We start from the raw sequence: 26,087 nt of genomic DNA on the forward strand, positions 1-26,087 counted from the left end.
TGGGAATCCGTCTTTTCTCCTAGGCCGCCAGCTCCATGGACTCAAGAGGTTGGGCTCTCTCATTGATTCTTAGATCCTTAGCAAGTTGCTTGCATCAGAGTAAGGGATAAATATATTTTTGAAATAAATGATTAAATACCCAAAGGTATGATTGCCTCATGAACTTATGGTTGCCCGCAGGATGCCTGAAGACATATAAAGACTCTGGAATCTGTCTACCATGAGGATATTATTCAATATTCAAATCTCTGCTTTAAAAGACAATGCCTCAACAGCCTAAGAATCATTTTTTTCTGCTTTCTTTTTGAGACCAGGTCACTGCTATGTGTCCTGGGAGAGTGGGTTGTCCAAGGGCACTACTCCTTGCTTAGTTCCGGTATTTAGGTTTCTCATTAAACTGTGGGGAGACGGCCTAAAAATCCACAGGTGGCCAGTAGGGGTTAACACGTATATAATCCAGTCATCTAGGTAACTTCGGGGAGCACATGGTTTACATCACCAGATGTGGAAGAAGCTGCCATGACTGAGGACGCCAAGACAGACGTGTGCTAAACCTCTGTGGCAGATGACTTTTCAGAATAAGGCTTGTTGTAACTCTATAAGGTAATCAAGGTCAGTGGACATCTATTTGTCCTTCAGGCAAAACGGATACTTGTCCCAGAGGGTCATTTCATTTTGATCCATTTTGAGCATAATGCCTGGGGAAAATCTGGGCAGCTGTATGACAAAATTACGAAGGTAGTGGCGGAAAGTCCAGGAGGACTATTGCCATGGTCAGAAAAATTGGAGGGACCAGAGATGGATGATGACCTGGTCGCGGAAAGGGTTGGGGCCAAAGTCAATCTGAGAGGCTCGGCAGAGAAAAAACTACACCAGTCAGCTGAATATGGAATTCAGAGAATGAGAAAGTAGAGAGATTAAGAGAAGGTTCTAGGGAGACCTGGACAGAGACTATTTTACACAAATAAGTGCTAAAGGTTAGTTAGAAAAGTCTTCTCATTTAATAGATGTTCTACTTTTTTTCTTAGCTAAAATGAAGATAATCCATTTAAGTAGAGCAGTTAGTTTTATTTGATGGCTATGAGGAGTCATTTCAACAATGATCTATTTTATTTTTAAACAGCATAATTGAGTAAAAGATCACACTGTTTTCAGTGATTTCATTAGCTACTCCTACTGGAAGGAAGCCAAGCTCTTCAGACCCCAGCCCATATCCAAGTTACTACACCTTCCTGTCAGTAGCTGGCCCTAATTAAATATCATCAGGCAGTGTATGGAGTGTTATTAGCCCTGCAAACTCAGCCTTGGAAAGTGGAGTGAGCAGGACAGAGAAAGAAACTCTCCATGTGAGATCCAAAAATAGCGCAGACAAGGCTCTGGGCTCACGTAGGTTTCATGCTTCACACAAGGTAACATAAATCATTATAAGACCTCTTGGTCATGGATTTTATGACACACAGCAAATGCCATGTGTAGCTGGAGTGCTGCAGTAAAAGAACTAAGCTTAGCAACGGTAAAAACAACAAAGAATAAATGAGAACTTTCTGTTAGCCTGTCTTTGCCTGTCGGTGTTAACTATACACAGAGATGATTAACATGCTTCTAAAATGTTCTATTATAAGCCTATGCAATAGTGTGTGTATAGTACAGATATACACACACGTATACAAATAAATATATTTCTATACGTGGGTGGGGGGGCTTGCGCACACAGTATTTCTGACAACATACAAGCGACAATGTTTATTGGTGTTAACGCCGCTTATCTCTGGGGAGGGGGCTGAGGACACTACACCAGCACAGAGGAACACCTTGACCTTGCCCATGATTCTCATCTGTGCTATTCGAACTTCTGATAAAAAGCATGTTTGATTAAACGATCTAAATAAAATTAAACAATTTAAATGAAAGAGACCCATAAAAACTTAAAACTGCTGCCCCACATATTGTAAAACATGGACATTACGAGAAGTCTGGTAAATACATTTCAGAAACACTTTACCAAAGAAATGGTTATGAGGTCCAAACAAAAGCTACCTGCTGAGTATCTCTCAATGCAAAAAGATCTGCCTAAGCGCTAGGGCCAGCTCCCATGATGGCCTAGGGAGCCACGGGGTGGGCGAGGTTTCCCATCAGCTGTTGCTAACTTCATGGCTGTGCACTTGCCAGCTAAGATCTCTTTTTCAGAAATTGCATTGGTTTTAAGTTAAAGCCTCCACAAGAGGTAACCAGAACCCTCCAAGTGAAATTCGCAGCCATGGTGTTTATTTCTTTCTTGGTTTCTGTTTTTTATCAAGTCCTTGAATGTGATAAAGCACAGCTTAGCTGAGTTCTATTTCATTAAATGTGTACGACTGGAATCTACGGCCTCAAAAATGACTACCTTCAGGGTTCTATGATGTTGTCTTGTAATAACTCGCCATTTCTCATACCCCTCCCTGTCAGCCTAACCTAAAAATGGAATCCCAGAGCAGAAAGCACCACCACATGAGGGGCTCTTCTGAGCCAAACACAGAGGAATGAATGCCAGCTAAGGCAGCCTCTCTCCAGTACTGTCTCAGGAGGTTTTGTAGAAATTGCTATTTCTATAAGTATATAGTTTTATGTATTTTAAATTAAATGCATGTGGGTTTAAAGACCAGGGCCAGACCATTTGCTTCTATACTTTCTGATGGCCCATTAAAGGTGAGAAGATATACTTAGGCTGAGCTGGAAACTGCTGGAACATATGGCCTTTCTAAAGCCCAGGACTGTCACACGCAGAGATCAATTTTTAAAAATGCTACAGGAGGTAGGTTTAATATCGAATCCATTGAATATATAACTGTTCTGCTCATTTTTGATGTTCTTTTCTTGGAAAACCCAAGTCCTGAGGGCATTTGCTTTTTCAAAGAGTTATTTGCCTTGGTTGTATGCTTCCCATCAACAACATAGACCTTTTTTTTTGGCTTGGAATTATTTTCAAATGTACCAGAACTCCTACAGTAATCATTAGCTAATCTACTTTCATACCAGGAATTTACTTGTGACTTCAGTTGGACCTATTTGAATTGGCCCATAGCCATCTATACCCTCAATTTTCTCTGGGCTGCTTTGAAGCATCACAAAGAAATGTGAGATGGTAGTTGGTGAAAATAGTCCTTCATCCCAGAAATGGCAGCTGGGTAACCGATGGTGTGGTCGACTGTTTGGCTAAATCTAGGGAATGGAAGGCACCATTCAAGGCCAGACTCCAGTCGGTTTTAGAGATAATATTTCTGTCATCACAACATCTCTTTGATGGTGCCACCAACTGAAAAACTCCCAGATGAAGCCCAGTGATGAAAATCTCCTGGAGCATATTTTTTCCAGCTTCTGGAAACAACCTACTGCAGTCCTCCTTCCCTTCACCATAAAACCCAACAGTTAATTCCATTACTAAGACTGTTAGATGACAACAGATTACTCATGACCAACCTCTTCTCCCACAGCTGGAAACAACATCAACGACTTGACTTTGGAACGACGTTCCCATCCACTGAGAAGCTACTCCTACTTAATCCAGTATTCATAGCTGTCCTTTCAAAATGTTATGTGACCAGACGAAATTCAGATAAGCAATGTGTCACCACTGGACCTTTTCAGTAAATGTAGAAAAACCATCATTTATACGTTCACATGCAGAAACACCAGAGAAGCACTTTGCTTGTGTCTAAGAGCAAAATGGAAGAAAGCTCAGAAGACATCGGTTTTAGTCTGAAACAACCCTCAATCACCCGCTTTCATCTCTCACTTACACCCAAGTCGAATAGATATCTTCACTGAAAGTTAGACTTTTTCTCTTGCTATCGTAGTTATCACAGAATCCCCAGTAGAGGGACCTGTGTGGACCAACGGATCTGTGGTAGGATTAGAAGTTGCAATTCCAATTTTAGAGACACATTTCTGGCTAGGCTCCCACAGCGGTTTGTACTAAGAATTTTCCAGCAGAGGAAAACAGAGAAGAGAATATATTAGAATACCCCGTACAGGAGAAATGGGGCTGTAGTGCTATCAAGCATAACCTGGGACTGGACAAGTAAAAGGTGAGGCATCCATCAGAAAGATCCAGCCATCCTGGAAATCTGGCAGTGGAACTCATAAAACAAGGCTTTATCCTTGGGACAAGGCTTACTTGGGGGTAATGAAAACCAAAACCTTAGAAGGAAAAGCTAAAATGGCCCCCCCTTCCACCACTGCACCTAAGAGTCTATACTTATTAGCCTCTGTGCAATATTCCAGTGGCCGTTTTCTTGCTTAAGTGAGTTATTTTGACTCAATATGTTGCTACTTTTGCATTGGCTGTTTCATTTCAAGTCAATTAGCCTGCTTTCTATTATCACTCAAGAAAGTCTACACGTAAACGCTGTCACAGTGCTCCGTTTCCTGTTATCGCAGCTCTTGCACATGGTTTTCTGCTCGGGCAACTTCAACTGCACTTAAAAATCCAGTGGTTCTGCAAACCAGCCATGGGCCTTCGTTTAATCCTTCGCTCGTCTCTATTGCGGCAAAAGGCAAAGATGGCTACACGTAGGCAGTACGGAGCTGTGCAAACAGCCCAAGCTGAACCAGTCCTCGGGGCTATCAGCAACAGCCCCACAACCCCGGGCCGGCCCCTGGGTTCCCTCCCATGCCACCTCACCATACCTCAGAGATAAGAGCACACAAGTTGACATTATCCATGTGGCACATCCCAGCTCCTAGTTAATGACAAGGGGTTGGGTGGGTGGTTGGGTGGGAGGGAGGGAACATGCAAAAAGTCACTAATAGTCTTGGTATATTTCATCTGGGAAATGGAAGCAGCTTTACAGTTGTGTTTCTGCAGGACATCCAGAGGGTTTTCAAAGACCTTCAGGTGGTCTTGTGGTCTTCAAAGACTGAATGTAAAGAGAAAAGATCATATTTTTCGAACGGTGAGTAGTTACAGTAGAATTGTGTGGTACGGGGGAGTCATGAATGCACAGGGGGAGGCGGGAGCAGTGCCATGTATACGAACATCCTTTGAATCTTGAAAATAAATTATACAGGTGAACACAGAAGTTCATGCTACTTGCTGGAAGCAATAAGGATCAAATTTCGTGGAACTTGTATTCCACAAATCTCCAGGTATCCTGCCTCTTCCTCGGTGGGCTATCATGTTCTGTTGGACGTCTTGGTAGCCCTTAACAACTGGTGACATGGTATCAGATTGATTCTTGCAGGAGAGAGACAGATTTATGGATTCCATCAGCTTCTTCCAGGGGAGCTGCCCGATCGCCGGGAGGGCATAGGTGATATGCTCGCTCAAGTTCTCTTTGTGATCTACCAGGGTCAAACAGCAGTTTCCAGGTCCTCGTGGCCAATGATCTTATAGTTCTGGCGGCTTTCTAGGTAAGCAGCCAAATCTGGGTCTCCAGCTTGCTGTGCTCTCTCTTGAGGTGTCTTACCCTACAGGTAACAGTGGGAAGGAAGGAGACACAAATACTCGGGATGAGATTTTTTTTTTTTTTAATGCAGAAACAGAGGTATTCAAAGATAACTCACTAAAGGATTTTTCCATGCGTATGGTTTTAGAGTTCACAAGACACTTTCAAATCTATTATCACATTAAACATGTGAGATGGGTAAGTTTAAGAGAAAGAGACTATCACTCAACAGCTGGGGCTTACATCTGAGGAAACAGAGGTTCAGGGTAACTGGGTCCACAGCAGCAAACAGTGTGGCACAGTGAGCTTTGGAACCCAGATGCTTCAGCAATAGAAATCACTGAACAGAAAAGCAGGAGAGCAGGCATTCAGATTTCTGATTTGGGATTCTTTCTATTATACTAAACTCTGGGAAGCAGCAAGTAGAAAATGATAGCATGGGATGGGCATGAATGATCTAGGGATGCTTCTTTGCTGGTTTTAAAGCCTTCAGTTAAGTTCCCCCTAATTCAAAACTATCTCATCTCTCCAAAAAGTGAGTTAATTTCTGACTATAAAAGTGACGGGTGTGGATTAAAAATAAACTTGGAAAAGTACAAAAGCATAAAGAAGAAAATAAAACTCACCAATAATTTCTATACTACACTAAGATAACCACTGTTAACCTTCTGCAGAGTGACTGTTGTGTCTTTTCCTGGAGCTCTACACATAATTATTTGTATAAAAAGAAAACCACACTCTGTTTATATATTATTCTATCACATGCTTTTTCCCCTAATATATCAAATCTTTTCCATCATTCAGTGATCTTCTACACCATCCTAATGACTGTATCATTTCTTGCAGCCTACTATAAATATACACACACATGATATTTTGGGGATCAGGTCGATGAATAGAATTTAGCAGAAGGCAGGAAGGTCTCTATTCTTTTGAATGTTTATAGATATTAGTTAACACTCCTTGAAACTTCTAATTTTTGTTCCATGATATGGTTTTATCTATTTAAAAAGTGATACTAAGTTCTAGGGAAAAGACAGAGGCATGATCATTGTACTAAAGAAACAGCCCCACACGTATAAATGCACACGAGTATTACAAAAATTACTGAAGGCTTCTCAGCCTCCATCTGAATCACTGCAATGGAGAGTGTCAAATTTAATTAAACCTGCTTCCGGCAGCCTACAAGGGTATGTGGGCAGAGGATAAAAGGAAAGCAGCAGTGGCTCTGGATTCTTTCTAAAATTTCACTTATTTAGTTGGGATCTAATATTTAACCACCAGCTTCAAGTTCCTGTAATAATTTTTCCCAACTTGCTTACAGTATTAGGAGACTATCTGGTCTTTACCTCAATATTAATGAGGTATATAGAATTACTAGTTTCTAAATATTCAGAGAGGAGGACTGGGGTGACCCTTGAGTTGATTTTAAAGGAAATGTCCTGTATCAAGAGAAATTCTCAAGATATGCTTCTCTCCAAATTAAAAAAAAAAAATTCTAGAATATCCAGTCGTAATTATCATGCTCTGCTTTCACTTAGCATAAAATTACAAAATGGAAAAATGAACAGATCCCCAAAAGGATGACTCAGACTCATACTGCTTCATATGGTAAGGCCTCTAGAACATAATGTTGGGTGAAAAATTGCATTCTACAATAACATGAATAGTATGACTTCACCTACTTAAACAAACGAGAGGGGAAAACAGGCATACCTGCATGTGAAGTGGGATCATTAAAATTTTAATAGTATATAGGTCTACAGTGTGGGATTTCTACTGATTTTTATCTTTTCATATATTTTTTGCATTGCTAGAGTTTTCCATATAAGAATGTACTCTACTCATCACCATAAAAATAATGAAGCTGTGTTTTGAAAAAAAGCACACATATACATAACACAAAATAGGAAGAAATCTCAAGGAATGTTGCGCTCATTTATTGGATTCAGAAACTTGGAAAGATTAAGAAAAAAAAAAAAGAGCAATGGCTCAGGGGCCAGGTCTCCCGCCCAGTCTTTTGTCTACTTCATGTTGTCCTCCCTTTCTTTTTATATTCGGAGTTGAGTGTAAGCCAGTCTGTTGTGTGGTAAACAGGTAATCAGGTAATTTCCATGCTGTAGTGTGAGTGGTCCCAACAAGGCCAACCCTACCTGAAATCATGGCCTCCATTGATCCTGCCTACCTGGTGTGTGTTTTTCAATCAGATTATATAACAAAGACACTTTCAGTGCAAATATCAGCTGGGAAGAATATCACGCTGAGCAAACCATTTGAAATCCCACACCCACTCAGCTAACCAGTCAGGTAACAGACCTGCTAGAAACCAAGATGCAGCATAATATGTGTAACAGCCTAAGGGAGGAACGGAGGTGGCCGGGGACCTCAGGCAGAGAGCAAGGATCTGGTGGGCTGCTGGGGGAGTGGACCATCACGCCACACCACTGGCTCAGAACTGGCTCGGGGCAGAAAAAGAGGTCCACACAGGAGAAAAAGTTATTTCATAGTGTTCACTGTGGTTTGGGGAAACCCCAGGAGGCAAACTGCATATAATCAGTGGCTAGTCACTTAAATAAGTCTAACGGGGCTCAAGTCATGTAAGTCATATGTCTGTGTTCCTTGGCTACACTCACCGGCCCCAAACATAGGCTATTTATTCAATGCCTGCATAATGAAATCCTCATCTGTATGTTAAAATTCTTCTCTGCAACCCTCTACAGTTAAATGGTTTGTCCTTTCTGAGGGTTTCTCTGTGGTGTTTTCTCAGACCTCATCAGGCTCTTCTGTGACACTGATCTTCTACATTCGGTATCTCCCCGTCTCCTGGGCTGCAGTCCCAGGTCAATGCTACTGAGCTATGCCTCTTCCCTCACTCTAGCTTTCAGCCCTTTTTTTGGTGCTTTCTGTAAATGACCAGCTCACGGTGCAGCCTGAAGTCAGTTCTCCCGAACTGAGTGTCTCCTCCTTACCTCTACCTGTTGATGTTTTTCTGATCAAGGTTGGCAGATATGTCCCGCTATCAATTTCTAGCCTCATTGCCCTCTCATTAAGACATTAACACACTTTGAATCCAGATTTATAGGACTTTTGCTGCAGGGAAACTAACCACATTTCAAGCCACCACGCCATAGCTATCACCGTAAGGCAACAAAACATACAAACCATAGGGAAAAAAACCAATTTTGTTACTAGGTTGCCACTCTTCATCCTGTTGGATCCAGTCTGCGGTGGGGGGGGGGGGGGGGGGGAGTGGGGGTGGTGGTGGTATTCTGTCACCAAGTGAGAATGACTGATCTGCTGAAACCACACTGGGCTGGGCGTCAAAAGAGCTGAAGTTGGATTTGGGCTCAGCTACTGGTCTAAGGGCATAGAACTCTCTTTTGGTTTCAGTTCTCGCATCAATGAGAGTAATTAGTAATTCCCACCCTAACTTCAGGGGTTAACTTTTAGGGGAAAATATAAGAAAACAAATAGGAAGAAACTTTTAAAAATAAAAAGCCAACATACACGTATCGGGTTTAAGATTATAACCCTTTCAAAGTCAGGGCTGACCACTGTGGCCGCTAATCACTTGGGCACCCACGTATGGGGCCACATAAATCACAGATTTTAAGCTACACTAGATAAAGTAGCTGAAGGGGAAGGGGCTCTCAGTAGCAGGCCAATGTCTTTTACCCCTTCTCGTAGGGTTTGAACCTCACCTCTCCGCAACTTGGCTGCCGGCATTCAGCAGGACAACCCCCAAAGTCCCAAGGCCAGCCCATTCAGGGGTTTATAAAGTCCCATAGGCAAGCACACACCCTTCCCTTTGTGCTTATACGTTTAAACTACAGTTACTCTAAATGAAGCACTTTATTTTTTCCTCCTTTTTCCAAAGCCCCAGGCACTTCCATAAGCACAGAAAGGATGCCTTTGCTATGAGCACAAGTGAAGGCAATGGTGCCGGTGGTCTTGCCCAGTGGGAGGATGTTTGCACTCACTCATCAAGTTACCTTGGAGTCCGTCTTTCTCAGAGATGCTCCCGCATCCACCAGAAGCTGGCACACAGCCCGGTTCCGCTGGCAGGCAGCCTTGTGCAGTGCGGTCTCACCCCTAAATCAAAGATGAAATGGGAAACCACCCATAAAAGGGTTGGGGGCAGGGGTGGGAGTGGGGGTGGAGGAGGCAGGGAGGGGGTGAGGGTGGCCTCCTATCCCTGCTGCTGAAGTTCTGTGCTCCTCGGCCTCCTTCGCTATCTGCAGCTGAGCCCGCGGCTGCTGGGCACATTCGGGGGGGGCGGGGGGGGGATGGACGTCGGGGTATCTAAAAACGTCTTCAGTTAGTCATCAACTAACCGTAATCTCTGACTCCAATCTCTTTTCTAAAGAGTGTTAACTAGGCTGAGTGATTTTGTTTTCAACCGCTAATGCTTGATTTAGGAAATACTCAACAGCACTATTAAACAGACTGATAAGTACGGATGTGTCTGAGCACTGTGGGACAGTTTTCTCTGTGGACACATCTGGGCAGAACACAGGGGCACTGGATATGGTACACACGGAACAGTGATGTAAAACCACAGGCCCTCCAGGTAGATCACACAGTGCTTGGCAGACCGCCCTGGGGCCCTCAGTGGAGTATCTCTTGAGGACTCAACTTTGAAGGACCAGGTCGACACAAGATGCCCTACTACTGATTTCATGTGACTGGCAGGTGGGAGGGTGTGGGCAGCCACAGAGTATATCCGGGAGAGGTGGGGACACGAGCTTTCCACTGCTGGCAGCAGTCCTGAGGCCAGCCACTGGGTCTAGGAAGAGGGTAAGGCCAAATAACTATTTCTACCCCCTCTCACGGGCAGTACAGGGAAGAAGATATTTCAATTGAGTCCAAAATGGAAATGATGTTCCATGCCAAAGCTTACAAAGAATCAAATGCAGGGCTTAGACAAGACAAATGGGTGACGATCTTGTCAATAGGACGTGGTATGTGGACAAACTCTTTGCAACAACGGACAGTTTCTTCCATGTTTAGTAACTCATAACTATGTAACTATCCCCTTCCTACTCATTTGCTCTATTCATTCCTACTGTTCCTCCTCCAGACCTACTTCGCTACTCCCCATGTATCTTTCACTCTTTTCAAATTTCTGTCAAGTTTTACGGTGCTTCCATATGGCTTTCAGAGTTAGACATTTACCCTTTCTTTGTTCCTATTTGGGGAGCAGTAGCTATTTTTGTTGCCTGAAGAACAACAACAACAAAAAAAGCTGAGGACAAACATTATCAGTTTGGGGACCACCCCAAAGTGGATGATTTTCTCAACCAGGTTGCCCATCTGAACCACAGAACATAACAATGATTGGAATTCCCATATTCTTAATTCTCCAATGGTTGTATGTAACTTCTTCCATTCTAGACTCAGTGTAGAGGTTTCATTACAAACAAAGGATGCCATAGGGTATTAGGACTTCATTTTCTCACAAATCCCAGTTGAGAAAGAGTAAATAAAAAAAAAGGTAAATGTATTTATTTAGATTTCTCAGGAGTCCAAGATGTACCAGTGCAGAACTTCCTTGCCTGTAGGAAGCTCTAAATGATGAATAGCAATGCCTGTGCACGTAATCATTAGGATTCTTGTCATCAATTTTTATTGTGTAATTATTGGTTTAGGAGATTAGCCCTGCACAGTTATATGTACTATTGAAAGTGAACTCTTAGGGCGCCTGGGTGGCTCAGTCGGTTAAGCGTCTGACCTTGGTTCAGGTCATGATCTCACAGTTTGTGAGTTCGAGCCCTGGGTTGGGCTCTGTGCTGAGAGCTTGGAGCCTGGAGCCTGCCTCGGAGTTTGTGTCTCCCTCTCTCTCTGCCCCTCCCCTACTCATGGTCTCCCTCTCTCTCTCTCTCAAAAATAAGTAAACATTAAAAAAAAAGAAACTGAACTCTTTATCACTGACATTTCAATGATCTATTGTATGCCCTATAGACTACATTCTTCTTCTAGATACGTTCTAAAGAACATATCTAAAAAAAATAATCTAGACTATGTAATGGAAGGCAATACTCACGTTTCGCTGTCTGCCATATCCAATAACTCAGAAGGTCCTAAGTAAGAGGAAAGTAAGATGTCCATCAAAAAAAGTTGAAAAAATAACCATTAACAACACAAAAAAATCTGTAATCACAGAATTATAATGCCTTGGCAAGCTGAATAAGGAAGAGCCATTTGGTGATAGGGATAATAAGACTGCCTCCCTTGCCCCCACCCCCAGAAAAGAAAGGACTTCTCTATTCCCCCTCACCAACCTCCCAACCCCCACCAGCCAACATGTGTGAAATGGGGGCTGCATAGGAATGATACAGTCTCTGCCTGTAAAGCAGCTTTCAGTCAACTTGAAGGAATAAAATTAAATGGAATAGAATAAGTGAGAAATAACTAAGTGGCTACCTTGGGAGAAAGGGGACAGTTCAGTGGGCTTGAAGGGTTGTTTATCATTCTCCAGTGGCAGGTTGTTTGAGATGGGGTTTTATACAGACTTTTAAAACTATAAAATACCATAGATATCATCCAGTCTAACATCTGTATTTTAGAGACAGAGTAACATTATAGTTTTCAAAAAATTTCCCTTCTAAGACCTGGAAGAAATGTTATACATAAACACCCAATGATTATAGATACTTCGTTAGGAATTGAGATGTTTGGTGAGTTTCTGCACTGCTGATGTTTTATTTGTTCACCAACTAATTCATTCAATCTGCAAACAATTCTTGGAATGACCACCTTTCCACTCTCTGCACCACTGCTTTCCTCCCCAACCCTCCCTAACTCTAATTGGCCTGCAGGTATCAGTTGGGACACATTTTGCATCAAACCCTGCATGAGCCCACTCCAAATACTGCATTAAGTGGCCTGCCTATGTATGTGCACTCCCACTTTGGGCACTAAGCCTATGTTCTGTAATTGGGAGGGTAAGATAATTCGTCATCTAAATTGAGACTATACCACACAGGTGGGGCTATACAATTACCTCATTGATCAAGACATTTAAACCATATCAAAACCACCTGCTGATGTGTCCCTCCACTAGTCTCTGGTAAGTCCCCTGACGTCGTGGCCTATGCCTCATCCACCACTATATCCTTCCTTGGTGCCTGGCATTGAACCTAGTACCAAGGAGATGCTTAAATGTTAGGGTGAATTAATGAATAAGTGTGCTTAGACACGCCAAGCACAGTTCTAGGTATTGAGCATTTTAGTCTTTAGAAATACTATCCTGTTCATCTGCTGTCTTTACTGTCAGATATCATTATTATTGAAAATGTGCTTAGGTGATTACTTATTACATAAAAAAGAAGAAAGGGAAGAGGTTAGGACTTCCCAACCATGAAAGTCACTGGCCAAGAAGACGGCTGAGGTGTTATGGGACCTTCACAATCCTCCTGGTCATCCGAGAGCTACCTCATCACCTTTACCTCCTCTTTCACAGAAACTGACCATCAAGGCCAGGTGAATCTTCTCTTGCACCATCTGCCCTATTTGTGTCCCCTCTTTGTCCTATTTGACAAACAGGCTTCCTAATAGGTCTCTGTCTGGAGCATAAGAAAAGTGAAAACATTAAGAAAAATGAAAAGTCTCATATCATTCAGATTTCCAGGTTTCCAATTCAGCATATTGACTGCTTACTCCCAAGGATTTAAACATGAAAGTTCACCGTCTTTCATCTGGAACTGCCCTTATTCAATTTGTTCCCAGGTTCCACTTTTCACATTAGCTAATCTGGTAGCTGCCCCATTACCCACCCATTTCTCAGGCCCTCCCGGTTCCCAGAGCTTGTTCCCTCCACTCTCCCGATCTGAAACAGCCTTCCCTTTTCTAGACACATACCTAAGTCTTACCCATTCTGTAAAGCCCAATCTGTGACAAGGTCTTCTGAAAAGACCAGTCTCCACAGAAGGGATCTATCCCTTTCTCCGAAAGCCTGTAGCACTTACTTGGTTCTACCCTTTTGCCATGTATTTGATTTTCAGTCATATGCCTTGTCTCCCTAAACAAATTCTTCTAAATCTCTGCAGTGTAAGCATATTTATTATTTCCCTCTAGCATTATCATATCCCTCTAGCAACTATCCTACATTAAGGATTTAACAAAGACTTAACTCATTTATTTTTGTCCCTCAACAAACTAGGAACATTTTTGTAAGGAAAAATGAACAATAATTCTCACGACAAACAAATAATTCCCACAACAAACACCCGAAGACGTGCAGAGCAGTATAGTGCCGTGATGGGTCCTAGAGCTGAACCTCCTTGCTCCAAAATTCTGGCTCTACCTACCACTTACTGGACCTCACGCAAGTTCATTTAATCTCTCAGTCCTGGCACACTACATGCCTGAAGGTTAGATATTAAGTGTCCTATTCTCTGGCATAATCCAGGAGGTTACACTAAATCAAAATGTGGACCATCAGTAAAGGAAGGAAGTGTACCGGACTCTGCATTTCCTTCCATTTATTTCTGAAGCCACTTGTTGATTCAAATTTGATGTCCTGAGAACCAATACTCCAGACCTCCTCAGTTGCGGGCAGGGCATTCTCTGCAAGGCTAGGAACAAGAAGGCTTACAGGGCCCAATGCCCTCTTCGGCAAACCCTTGGAGCAATTCATGTGGAAAGGAATTCCATGAATACCAGCAACCCAGCCTCACTGGCAGCTCTGTTCCCACCATTACTGCTGAGTGCATGCGGATTTAGGCACCAGAGGCCCCGCCTCCTTTCCCCCTTCATTCTGTGCTCAGGGCTGCACCCATGGGGGGTCCACGGACTCCAGGATCCCTGCCGCCATGTGAGAGTTTGTGGAACCAACTCAATCTGTGCTAAAATGGCAATTGTTTGACACTCTGAAAGGGGGGACAAGGAAGAGAAAGGACCTTGTTCCTCAAGTTTCTGACAAGAATCACCACAAATGCAGCCAATGCAGAACTATCCCAGAGCTGATTATCCAATTTATGAGTCAGGCAAGCCTGTAGCTGCTTATCACTTCCCCCTTCTCTCCTTTTGACCTGCTGCAGCAGACAGGGGTGAGAGGAAGAGGTGCTGATCTTAAAATAGGATACTTTTGCTTAGTTAAAATCTGATGAAACTCCAATTACAGGTTTCTGGAATGAAAAGGGCTCTGGAATGATGGACTTAATTAACCCAAACCTTCCTCCTCTTTCCACCAGTACAGATAGTCACAAAAAGAGCAGAACATTTTGCATGCTGGCAGGTGAATCCCCAATGCAGAGGGAAGGGTGGCAGTGAACTGATGACAGACAGGCATAGGGAGCTATTTTTAGCAGTACAGGTACCTTTTCTAGCAATGTCTTCACCTGCTTTAAAATAACCGTGTTGGCATAATGCTAGCAAGAAGGGGGTGGCGGAGGAGGAGCTGAGAAGAGGACTGAGTACCAGGTACAGCCCAAGAAGAGGCTGGAGTTTCCCTCCCTATGCTGCTTCTAGTGGCCTGCTGGGAGCTGTAGTATTTCAGGCTGGTTACTAGTGCCCTGTGCAGGTTAGCAGCGTCAGTATAAGGTCTGCAGAGAGGGGGCATGACCAGAGAAACAAAAATCATCTGCACAGACTGCAAAAATGCTCTTTAAAGGAAACACTATTTTAAAAATAGCACCGGGATGCCCGGGTGGCTCAGTTGGTTGTGTGTCCAACTTCGGCTCGGGTCATGAACTCACGGTTCATGAGTTTGAGCCCCGCGTTGGGCTCTCTGCTGTCAGCACCGAGCCCACCTGGGATCCCTCTTGTCCCCCTCTCTCTCTGCTCTCCCCTGGCTAGTGCTCTCTCCCGCTCTCTCAGAAATAAAACTAAATATAAAATAATAAATAAATAAATAATAAAAAATAGCATCTATGATTTTTTGGGAAAGTTCATTTGAGTGTCACTAATAAGGGAGAGAACAAGAGAAAGAAAAGAGGATGGAATTCTTTCAGTTTAGATCAGTGATGAATATTTGGACCTAGAACTTATTTTATATTTTAGATCTACACTGTGAACATCACACCATGTCCCTTCGGGAATCTGAAGGAGTACCATTACGTGGTTAGCAGTGAACTCCGTTATTCCCTGAATATAAAACCAAGTCTTGGTTCACTGCTGCCTCCTAGGGTTTGCTACAATGTCCACACTCAACCCCACATTTGACTTGTACCAGAAAACAACTGTTAAAATCTGACTCAAGGGGCATGTGTGCCAATTTCTCCATGAAGTTTTCAGAGGCAGACAATCGCTGTCCCTTCAGAGCCCTGCATTAGCTGTCATTGGAACTCTGCAGGTAATGCTTCTATCAAACTACCCTGCGAGGTGGTTGTGTTTCATTTCCCTCACCGGGGTTTAGAAATATGGAGGGCAGAGACCAGATGTTACACGTGAGTCTTGGCAGGTAACCTGACCTCACTCTGCTTCGGTTTTCACCACCCGTCAGGTGGAGAGAAGAGAACTCCCTACATAGGGTTGTTTTAAGAATTAAGTATGTGAATACAGGGGCGCCTGGGTGGCACAGTCGGTTAAGCGTCCGACTTCAGCCAGGTCACGATCTCGCGGTCTGTGAGTTCGAGCCCCGCGTCAGGCTCTGGGCTGATGGCTCAGAGCCTGGAGCCTGTTTCCGATTCTGTGTCTCCCTCTCTCTCTGCCCCTCCCCCGTTCATGCTCTGTCTCTCTCTGTCCCAAAAATAAATAAACGTTGAAAAAAAAAAAGAATTAAGTATGTGAATACATACGAAGCATTCAGAGCAATCAAAGTTAGCAGTGACTATTACTCTAACATTTTTTCTCAAAAGGTCATGGGACAAAATTCATTTTTTTATTGAATGAATGAATGAAAGCCATTTAAAAATCAATGTGGATCCTAGCCAGTATCGTATTTTTTTTTCTCAGAGAAAGACCCGTAAACATAACATGGATTCAAAAGACTGTGCTATACGGGAAATGGTCTGAAAAATCAGGGGGGAACAGACGTATTGAGAAGATCTACGCATCAGTATTCCAGCGAAGCCGGGGAATGCGAAAGGAAGCAAAATTTCACAAATCTCCCAACGTGAGAAAGTGAACAGTGAGGTTAAGTAGTCAAGCCTTCTAAATGGCAAGTCTGCTGCCCCGGCTCATTCCATTGGCTCTTCCGTTGGATACCCCCCCCCCCCTCCACCCCGCGCTCTTGCTGCTACAACCCTATCATCAATATTGTGCTTGTATTATATATGATGTGTCCTTTGTCGCACGCATCCTTTAATTTGCTTCCCACACCAAGGCATCCAAACCCCCCTTGCTATCCCTTCCACCTCTCCGTGGCCTCTCTGTCCGGGACCTCATTTCCCATTAGTCTCCCCCACGCTGCCAGCAGACCATTCCAAATCCTCCTCTGCCCCAGGACAAAAGCTGCACAGATGTGGGGAGAGCTGGCACTGGGAACTCGAACCGCACCGTCATCCTGTCCCAGCGGGACGGTGGTCCTTTCTCTCGGGGACCAGAGGCAGAAAAAGGGGGGGGGGGTAAAAATAAAAGAAAAGAAAAGAAAGACTGAAGACAGAAAAGGAGAGAAGACAAAATAAGCCATTGAAATCAAAAAGGAAATGCATGAGTGAGATTTCTATCAGGACGCGCAGTAGGGGGGCGGAGGGGTGGGAGTTGGGGGGGATAAAAACAAAGGGGCGAGATGTGCGGGGTGGTAAAAGCCTAAAACAACACAAAAGTCCCTCGGAGGGGTTCAAGGAGGGAGGAAGGAGTGGGGAGAAAATATGGTTGAAAGGAGCTGAAAAGCGGGAGCCACTGGGGGCCCGGGAATGGAGCCCCTCGCGTCCTTCCCTCTCCACCCTGGCCCTGTGGGATTGCTCTCTGTCTTCCTCTTCCATTCTCTCTGCAACCCTCCAAATGCCCAAATTCCAGTTTTTCAGAAAGGAAAACAGCAGGTTGTGTATTTGAGAGAAAAGGTCCCAAAGAAGAAGGAGGACAGAAAACAATTCCAGCCTCCTGTGGCTTTTCAGAACTCACCACACATCTCCTGCCCCTAGCCCCACAGCCCGGTTTCCAGAGAACACTTAGGACAGAAATGTGTTGTTTACTGTGGTGTCTGGGGGAACAGCTAATCTCTCACGACTCCTGCTCAGGGGGCGCCCTCCCGACTGTGGACCCCACTGCTCACCACAAATAACCAGCGAAGAGGTGGGCAAAGCAGAGGGGAGAGGCGCTCCCACCTGAGCAAGGATGCAGGACAGAAAACCAGCCAGTATGCTCTCAGGCAACTTGCAAAGTGCCTACCGATTTCTCCAGAGCCCTGTCATTAGCACATCTTTACAGTCAGGTCTTCGAACAGGTTTTAGGATTTATGGCATATGAAGTCACAGGAAAGACTTAAACCAAATTAAAAAACAAAAACAAAAACAAAAAACTAAAACTTCAAAAGATCTGCAGCATTCGAGAGATGAGGAGGAATGTCCCTCTCCAACTCTGGTGCAGTGTAAAATTTCCACTTTTTTCCCCATTTATATGAATTCATACTGATCAGACCTGTCTACCACAAAACTGATGCTAGCTTATAAACATAATGCCACAGTCTGATACACATCCTGAACCCCAGCCTCACTAAATTCTCTTAGAAAAGGCTATTTTCTTTGCCAGACCAAGGGGATTCTAGAGCCACCGTCATGTTAAATTAGGAGAGACTATTTCACTGAATAGAGATCACATTAAGGTAATGGGTACAGAGAAGAGAAAGGGTCATGTGTCCCGTGTGCTTGTCCTTGACTTCAAGAACACTATAATTTACAGAGGTTTCTATAACTTAAAAGAGATGCGTTTTTCAAAATGCACAGGCTAATGAAATTATATCAGCACCTAAAGATACTCAAACAAACAGCAACAATAAAGACAGTTGAGCTGAAGCGCTTAGCTCTTAAGAACCTGCTGTATTAGACTGGCTATGCCAAAAGATTTCGCATGTGTATTCCTGAATAAAGAGAAATAATGAGATCAGGGTTAGGGAGATGGAATTGATGAGGCCTATCAGGTTGGCTAGTACTCATTTCAATAAAAATCAACTGCAATTTAGTTCCTATTATTTGGCTATGGTACTAAAAGGTTAAAAATCACCATCCTTCAAAATTGCAGTGATTCTGGGACTAGAGAGCATAATGAGATTTTATTTCCCAACAGAAAGATGGATTGTGCTTCGTATCTCCAGTCTCACTCTCAGGTATGTACCGGCCAATGAGAGATCCTGGTGAGGCGGGGAGGGTATCAGATGCCTCCCGTGACCTTGGGAATGGCTTGCCCATGAGGCAAGTGGAGATGTTTGGAATCTCAAGGGTTTTTTTCCCCTCATTATCATAGTTATTAAACATATTATTAAAATCGAACCAAAAAAAATCCTGGAAAAATAAACACCCCCTCCCCCCAAATTATGTTAATTTTGCTTTGTGTCCTTCCATTTTGACAGAGAGAGCTGTATTGTGTGACTCACGCTTTGCAAGAGGTGCTGGGGGTGGAAGAGACACAAGTTGAGTACTGGGGTGTCAGGCTTTGGTTACAGCACGAAGAGACTAACGCAAGTACCAGCTTGATTTCACACCAGGCAAAGTAGGCGTGCACCAGTCCACAGATGGGGTTAGAAACAGAAAGCTTTTAGAGGCCCTCTTATTTAAGGCAGTGGAAAAAGTAGTATGGGAGTGAAAATCCATGGGTCTAGACCAATATCATCTCATGCCCCTGGGGACATGCAACGGAGGAGAGGGGTTTTGTTTTTGTTTTTGGTATAAGTATGTCCCAAATATTACATGGGTCATGCTTATGCTAAAAAGAGGGGAAACTGTTGTTAAAGAACTTGCAAATTCAAAGAATTATTGTTGCTAGTCAACCTTAGGACTGAGAACCAAAGGAACATATAAAAGCAGAGGCCCAGGGGATTCGGGGTGACACAGCAGTTCAGGACACTGAGAAGGTAGGCTCACCATTTTCAACTGAAGAAGATAGAGTTAGGGAGGTGGTAGGTTAAATCTGGCCACAAATTATTTGCAGCTCCTCTCACAGAGCAGTGGGGGCCATTTCCCCCCTCCATGAGTCAGGGCCAGCCCTGTGACTGTTTTAGTGAACAGAATACTACAGAGATGATGCAGAACTTTCCAGCCTGCCCACAGGACGTCTGGAAGCTTCCATCTTCCTGGAGCCCTAGGACTGTCATGCCATGAAGAAGCCTGGGATAAAAGGATAGGTATAGAGAAAGGCTCCAGGTGTCCCGGGCATCCCAGCCATCTCAGCTGAGAGCCCCAAACATGTTGGGGAGTCCCTCTTCAATACAGACTCAGTCACAAGTGTGGTTCCCTGCAGCCTCTTGAGTGAGACCAAGTGAGATACCAACAGGTAACTGATAGAGGTTTCCAGAACCCGTGGCGGGGGCGAGGGGGACGTGGAGATGGAATTCTAGCTCTTCAGGAGAGGTAGAGGAAGAGAGAGAGACAGAGACCCTAAATTGTGTTAGCATTCAAACAGATGGCCAGTCTCACACCTAACTCCAGAGAGGAGATGTGGGTATTGAACAGCTTAAGATATGTGAGCAACCATTCAATCCCATTGGGTAAAGGACAAACGAGTAAGAAAGGATTGAGAATGGTCAAGAAGACAGCAACCAGGAGCACCTTCACTTGAGCTAAAGACAAACTGACAGTATGTATATCTAAAGCACATCTGCATTTTGTGCAATAGAAACCCTGAGCTCTTTTCTATTAAGTCAAAAATAATCACAGAAGCTCTGTGCTTCATTGCCCGTGGGGCCAGGTTCTAACATTTGCTTTTGCCTCTTACTAGCTTTGGGAGAAGTCACTACGGGGAAGAAAAAACACCTATGATTTTGAGTGTGTGTGCGTGCGTGCGTGTGTGTGTGTGCGTGTGAAGGAGGCAAGCAGAGATCATGCCGCCATTGCTTTGTAAGTCTTGCCCAAAGAGAAACGCTTTCATTGCAGGCGGTAGAATGGGCAGGGGGACAGGAGATGAAAAGACGCACACCGCAGACACAGTACCAAGAACACAGCCAACCACCTAGGCTTTCCAAAGTACACTGGCTTGGGACTGTCAGGCCCAGCCTGCAGGGGGCAAGAAATGCTCTAATAACCACCATCCGACTTCAAACACCTTTTCTTTTTCCTAAGCCATTCTTTCCACCATCACTCGGGCCAAGGTTTCAAGGAAACTCTTTATGGTGAGGAGGAACGGAGGACAAAACAAGGTGTGTCAAATGTAACTGGCAATCGATGTGTCACATCCCGACATAGGATATGTTTAGTAGAAGCATCTGAAATATGAGAAGTGTGTGACAAATGGCAGCTGTGTTATCTACCTGTGGCTTTACAATAGGACTTAAACCATCTATATAGAACTGTTTTCAATTTCATTCTGCATATGATTGTATTTTTTCGCCAGAAATTGCCTGAAACTAGTGACTGTATCGTGCACGTGCGTGCGTGTGTGTGTGTGTCCACTGGTCTATAACAGGTAGTTCCTGTTAGGCACTCCACAAACATCTGTGGAATGACTGAAAGGAGTAAGACGTGTGTTGAAGTGAATAAAAGAGGAGTAAAAAGTAATGTGCAAATGTGCATGTCTACTAATATGCTTACTATTTATGGCCTGAATTTGGATGCCACAGGGTCACTGCCGGGGCTCACAGAAAATCTTCCAAGGTCTCTGTGTACCTATACCTAGCAGAGCTAGAGGCTACTCCACTCTTGCTTCCTCAAAAACACCCAAGCCAGGCAGATTTTTTCCCCTTTACTCCTGTTCTTTGTTCCTAGAGACACTATCGCTTCTCGGCCTTTTGGCTAAGATCAAGTGTAGTATTCCTAGAGACACCATAAACATGGGAAGCTGAAAGTAATGGTCAAGATTTGGTGTCCATTCATGTGTTTATGCCTTTAAAGGGCCATTTGGGGAAGATGCTAACGTACATGCTACATGTCGAAATCACCTAACCACAGAAGACACACGAGTACCAGATGTTTTCAAAGAGAATGAAATGTGGCTTAATTTGATAGATGAATGAGATTCAAACCGGAAAAAGAGAGCAAGAGAGAGAGCCAGAGAGAGAGAGAGAGAGAGAGAGAGAGAGAGAGAGAGAGAAGCCAGGAAGCTGGGCGGAAGAAAAACACATGCTTATCATGCTATCAACACGAATGTGGTACCTCGTCCCAACCAGTCAACTTAACGCTCTTCACAAAACAATACAGCATATTACATCAGGTGGCATTTGATTTTGTCTTTTATTTTTTACTTAGCTCAAAAATATCCTGCAAAGACCTTGATATGAAAATAATTTCTATGAAATGTTTGATTATGGTGACCGACATGTGTCAGTGGTCTGCAATTCTGTCTGCCTCCAATAAGCAGGGGGAGTGAGCTAAAATTTGGAGAGCATCTCTACCATTCTGAACATAGCCTGGAAGAAAGTCAATTTAGAAAATTCAATTATTGCATGGAGAAGTGATCCTTGGTTCACTGTACCTACTCACCGTGGTCAAGGATATATTTCACAATCTCCCCGTTGCCGGTTTTAGCTGCATGGTGAAGGAGTGAACAGTGGTCTGGTCCCTGAATTAGCAGACTCCCTCCATTTTTATAGCTTTCTATTAGCTGCAAAAGAGACATAGGAAAAGAAGCTCAGGCAGGGTCCGGAACAAGGAAAACAGTTAACCGGTGATAAAAAGAAGAGTGATGAAGCAAACCACAAACGTTTCTAGCCGCAGAGGACACAGAAAAGTCAAAGGGAGGAAGTAACATTCCCGGTCTGTGTTATCACTCAAATAGATGGCCAGCATCTCACCTGACTCGGGAGAGGGTCTGTGGGCACTGAACAGCCCAAGGAAACTGAAACATGCTGAGTTACTTATTTCTTTTCTGCTTTATGTCTTTTTCTTTTCTGGGCACTGGTCTCTGTCCCAAGGGACTGAAGGGCAGCGAAGAGAATAAACGTTTTCCTCTGTTGGCTGAGCTCTCTCCTGAGTGAAAGGATAATTAAGGCTGCAGACAGGAATAGCTTGGTGTCCCGTAGCTAAGCGCCTTTCCTCACCCCCAGTTTTTCTTCAACCTCTAATGAACCCAGCTACCAAATCCAGAAGCTGCTTCCCATTTTCCTGCGGGAGGTCACAGCACACGTGCACACAGCAGACACGGGCACACATCTGCACGGCCTCACTCCTTCACCCTGATCTGCCGTCCAGCCTCTCGCCTTCTGTTAACCACCCAACCCATGCCCAAGAAGGCTAGAGGTGACCCCCAGGGTGAGAACCAAAAGGATTCAGGGAATGTAGTAGTAGACACCTAAAACACCTGTGAGAACAGACTAGAAAAAGCCCCACAGATTTTGTAGCCTGAGAATAATGTGGTGAAGTGAGGATATGGTCTAATTTCATGAAATACTGAACATTATAGAAAGTGTAAGTGGGTTTCTGTTCTCCAAACTGCAGTGCAGCAGGACACAGAGTCTTTCTGCAGCTTATAAAGGGTAGTTTTAGGACAAATAAGAATAAAATAATCCAGAAGGTACCAAGCAAAAGGAATGTAACTATCACCAAGAAAGAATTAGATGGCACATTATGTATATATATATTCATACATATATAAAATTAAACATCTCATAAGGTCAAAGAGTCAACTCATAATTCATGATTTCAGTCAAATCCAACCATGGAACTGCCATGTGCCAGATTCCAGGGAAACAAGTATAAACAGGACTCAGCCACTGGCCTCAAGACCTCGCAGTCCATGGGGGAGACCGATGTGCAAAGACAGACACAGGAATGGAGAACAACATGAGGAGGTTATTAACGGGTAAAGAAGAGTCACAGAAGACTTTCCAGAAAATAGATCAAAAAGGAATAGTTGAATGGATGTAAAGAACATATGGGGACTTTTATCTCTAAAGTACAAGGCTACAGGACAGCAAGAGGTAGCTAATGGTTTTCCACAAAGAATCTAAACATGTCCAGTACTGCTCGACGATAGTCTTACAATGATACTCCCTTTCTTTGTAGGCAGAGGCACAAAGGATTCGGGCTCAACAGAGAAGCACAGACCCATCCATCAGCTGCCTTGATTGTGCCTTTCTGTAGTGTTTTTGATACTGTGGCCCTTCAGTTAGTCCATGGGTATCTTATGCCACTGAGTTACACAGCAACCACTCCCAACAGCCTTCACACCAACTCCTGGGTTCTTCTGTTCTCTGCTATTTGGCGTTCACTTTCTTACATACACACAGTTGTTTTTTTTTTTTTAATTTTTTTTTTAACGTTTATTTATTTTTGAGACAGAGAGAGACAGAGCATGAATGGGAGAGGGTCAGAGAGTGGGAGACACAGAATCTGAAACAGGCTCCAGGCTCTGAGCTGTCAGCACAGAGCTCGATGCGGGGCTCGAACTCACGGACCGCGAGATCATGACCTGAGCCGAAGTCAGACGCTTAACCAACTGAGCCACCCAGGCGCCCCACATACACACAGTTTAATAGTTAATGTGTACTGTGCTTCCTGCATGGAATAGAGACATAGAAGAAGATGGGGAAGAAGAAAGAAAAGGGGAAGAAAAATACTTGGGAGGGAAAGAATGTAAAAGAATGAGAAAGAAACACCCTAAGTCATTATATTTCATCTCCCAATAAATAAGGTTAAGTAACTTCTCAGGCACTTAGGAAATGATTATAACAGAGAAGGTAATAAGACAATCCACTGAATATAGTAACTTCCCATATTTCAAATAGTTCTTTATTAAGTATGAAAAAAATGTGGCTATATACCCAGGGACCTGGAAAATATGTTGCCTAGGCTAAAAGCAGAGGAAAAATCAAAAAGGATTTCAAATATAGTAGTTTTGCAAATAATTTGTGGCTTAGAAGCTCTTCAAGAGCAGGAATCACATCTTACTGCCCAAAGCATCTCGCATAAGGCTTTGCAGGGAGTATAGGATAATATTGGTTTAATCCACTTCAGGGCAACAGCATCAAACTCCTAGGTTCACCACTTGGAGAGCACTTTTCTCTTGCGGGTGACGATGGCTGGTAACATTATGATCCAGACAGTGGCACAGGCACCACTTCCAGGATTATGTGCCTAAGACGGCAGTTTGTCAGGATGCTTGGGACCTTCTGACTGTTTCCTATCAGTAACCTCTTCATACTGTCGCACAGGGGGTTCTCAGTTTATTCAATAGATGCACCTCAGAAGAAGTTGCACACAAGGTCAGTGCTTCTCAGCCTTCTTTTAAGGCTTTTGGTTTCTCAATCTGCAATGGCACCCTTCTCCACAGGCTGGCGGGTACAGCCTCTGTCTCCCGCAGGTGCCAATATTACAGAGCAGATCAAGCCAGTGTGGGTTACAGAGGGATATGCAGGTCGTCCTAAGTCCCAATGCCTGAAAATGACATGAAACTAAATATAACTTTTAGAATACTTATAGACTGTACACACTTTATAACAATATTTGCATCTCCACTATGTTTATTAAAAAGACACAGACTAACACTACTAGCTGGCATTTCAGAGTCGCTTCTATGTAATAAAAACAGTCTTAAGAGCTTTACGTGTATCGTTACGTTCAATTCTCATGACAATGGATAGAGGCAACATTATTCAGTTTTACAGATGAAGAAACTGAGGCACAGAGAGAATTAAATACAGTCACACATACAATGAATGGCAGAGCCAAGATTTGAACGCGGGCAGTCTGACTCCCGAATCTGTATTCACTCCAGAGGCAGCAGTGACTACTTCCTTCCCTCTGAACTAAGAACATATATGCAGAAATGAAAATGTTCAAAGGAGATCAGACCAAGCATCTTCTTTTGGTTAATTGTGATCCCTGAAGGACAAAACTCTAATAATGTTAGAAGCTGGAGGCTCTCGCTCGGAGAGTATATTTCTGGGTATTATCCATATAATGCATTCATTTCAAGACCTGTCTAAAAAGAAACCTTAAAACTCCAAATATCAGCTCCTAGATAGCGGGAATTTGGGGCACTGTGAGCATTGCATCCTGGGAACATGCAGTCCATGTTATGAGTGGAGGCAACCAGCGCAGTACCCCTGCACACATCCTTTGCTGTTAGGAAATGTGGAGATGCTATGAAGACTCCTCTGGCCCTCTCTGTCCAGTTCCCCAAAGAATATCCTTCCCCTTTCGAGTCGGCTAGCACCGCAGAGGGATGGATGATAGATGACATACGAGAGATCATGAAAATGTGGTGAGAAACGAGGTTAAAGTTGTTAAAGAATCACCAAAAATTTTGGTAGGAAGATAGCTTACCTTCATAAGATCACCAGCTATTACTGCCTGCAAAATTGCTGTGAAAGACAAAAGAGAGATGTCCCATTAGTAGAAGACCCTCTCATCAAAATACCACAAAGGGCTGGATCTATATTTTGCCAAAATAGTCTACATTTGGGGTAGGAATAAGGGAAAGAGAAGCATGCCAAGAATCTTGCATCAGGCTAAAGCCTTCTCTTCGCCCCTTCCCTGCCTGGACACCCAGGACTCTGTCCAACATTCTAGAGTCTACCTCAACACCCCCTCATGAAATTTGGAGTCACAGAGATTAGGTTCAGACCTTAGCTCTTTCGCAAGCTGTGGAACAATGGGTAGATCATGGAACCCCTCTGAATCCAGTTTCCACATA

The 26,087-nt window shown here is 43.7% G+C and overlaps 1 protein-coding gene across 12 annotated transcripts in view; it reads right to left on the bottom strand.

The window, feature by feature from the left end:
- Positions 1 to 688: 688 nt before the first annotated feature.
- The window catches only part of DGKI (diacylglycerol kinase iota), a 444,802-nt gene continuing 419,403 nt past the window's right edge, over positions 689 to 26,087 (bottom strand). For all 12 annotated transcript variants that reach the window (XM_045495795.1, XM_045495789.1, XM_045495788.1 and 9 more), the window contains 5 exons: positions 25,718 to 25,755; positions 21,935 to 22,055; positions 11,467 to 11,503; positions 9,416 to 9,515; positions 689 to 5,445 (listed from right to left, as the gene is read on the bottom strand). In XM_045495795.1, coding sequence (XP_045351751.1) covers positions 5,329 to 5,445; positions 9,416 to 9,515; positions 11,467 to 11,503; positions 21,935 to 22,055; positions 25,718 to 25,755 — 413 coding nt within the window. In that variant the 3' untranslated portion in view covers positions 689 to 5,328. The remainder of the gene's footprint in view (positions 5,446 to 9,415; positions 9,516 to 11,466; positions 11,504 to 21,934; positions 22,056 to 25,717; positions 25,756 to 26,087) is intronic.

This window comes from Leopardus geoffroyi, chromosome A2 (genome assembly GCF_018350155.1).
Source record: "Leopardus geoffroyi isolate Oge1 chromosome A2, O.geoffroyi_Oge1_pat1.0, whole genome shotgun sequence".
Classification (NCBI taxonomy): Eukaryota; Metazoa; Chordata; class Mammalia; order Carnivora; family Felidae; genus Leopardus; species Leopardus geoffroyi.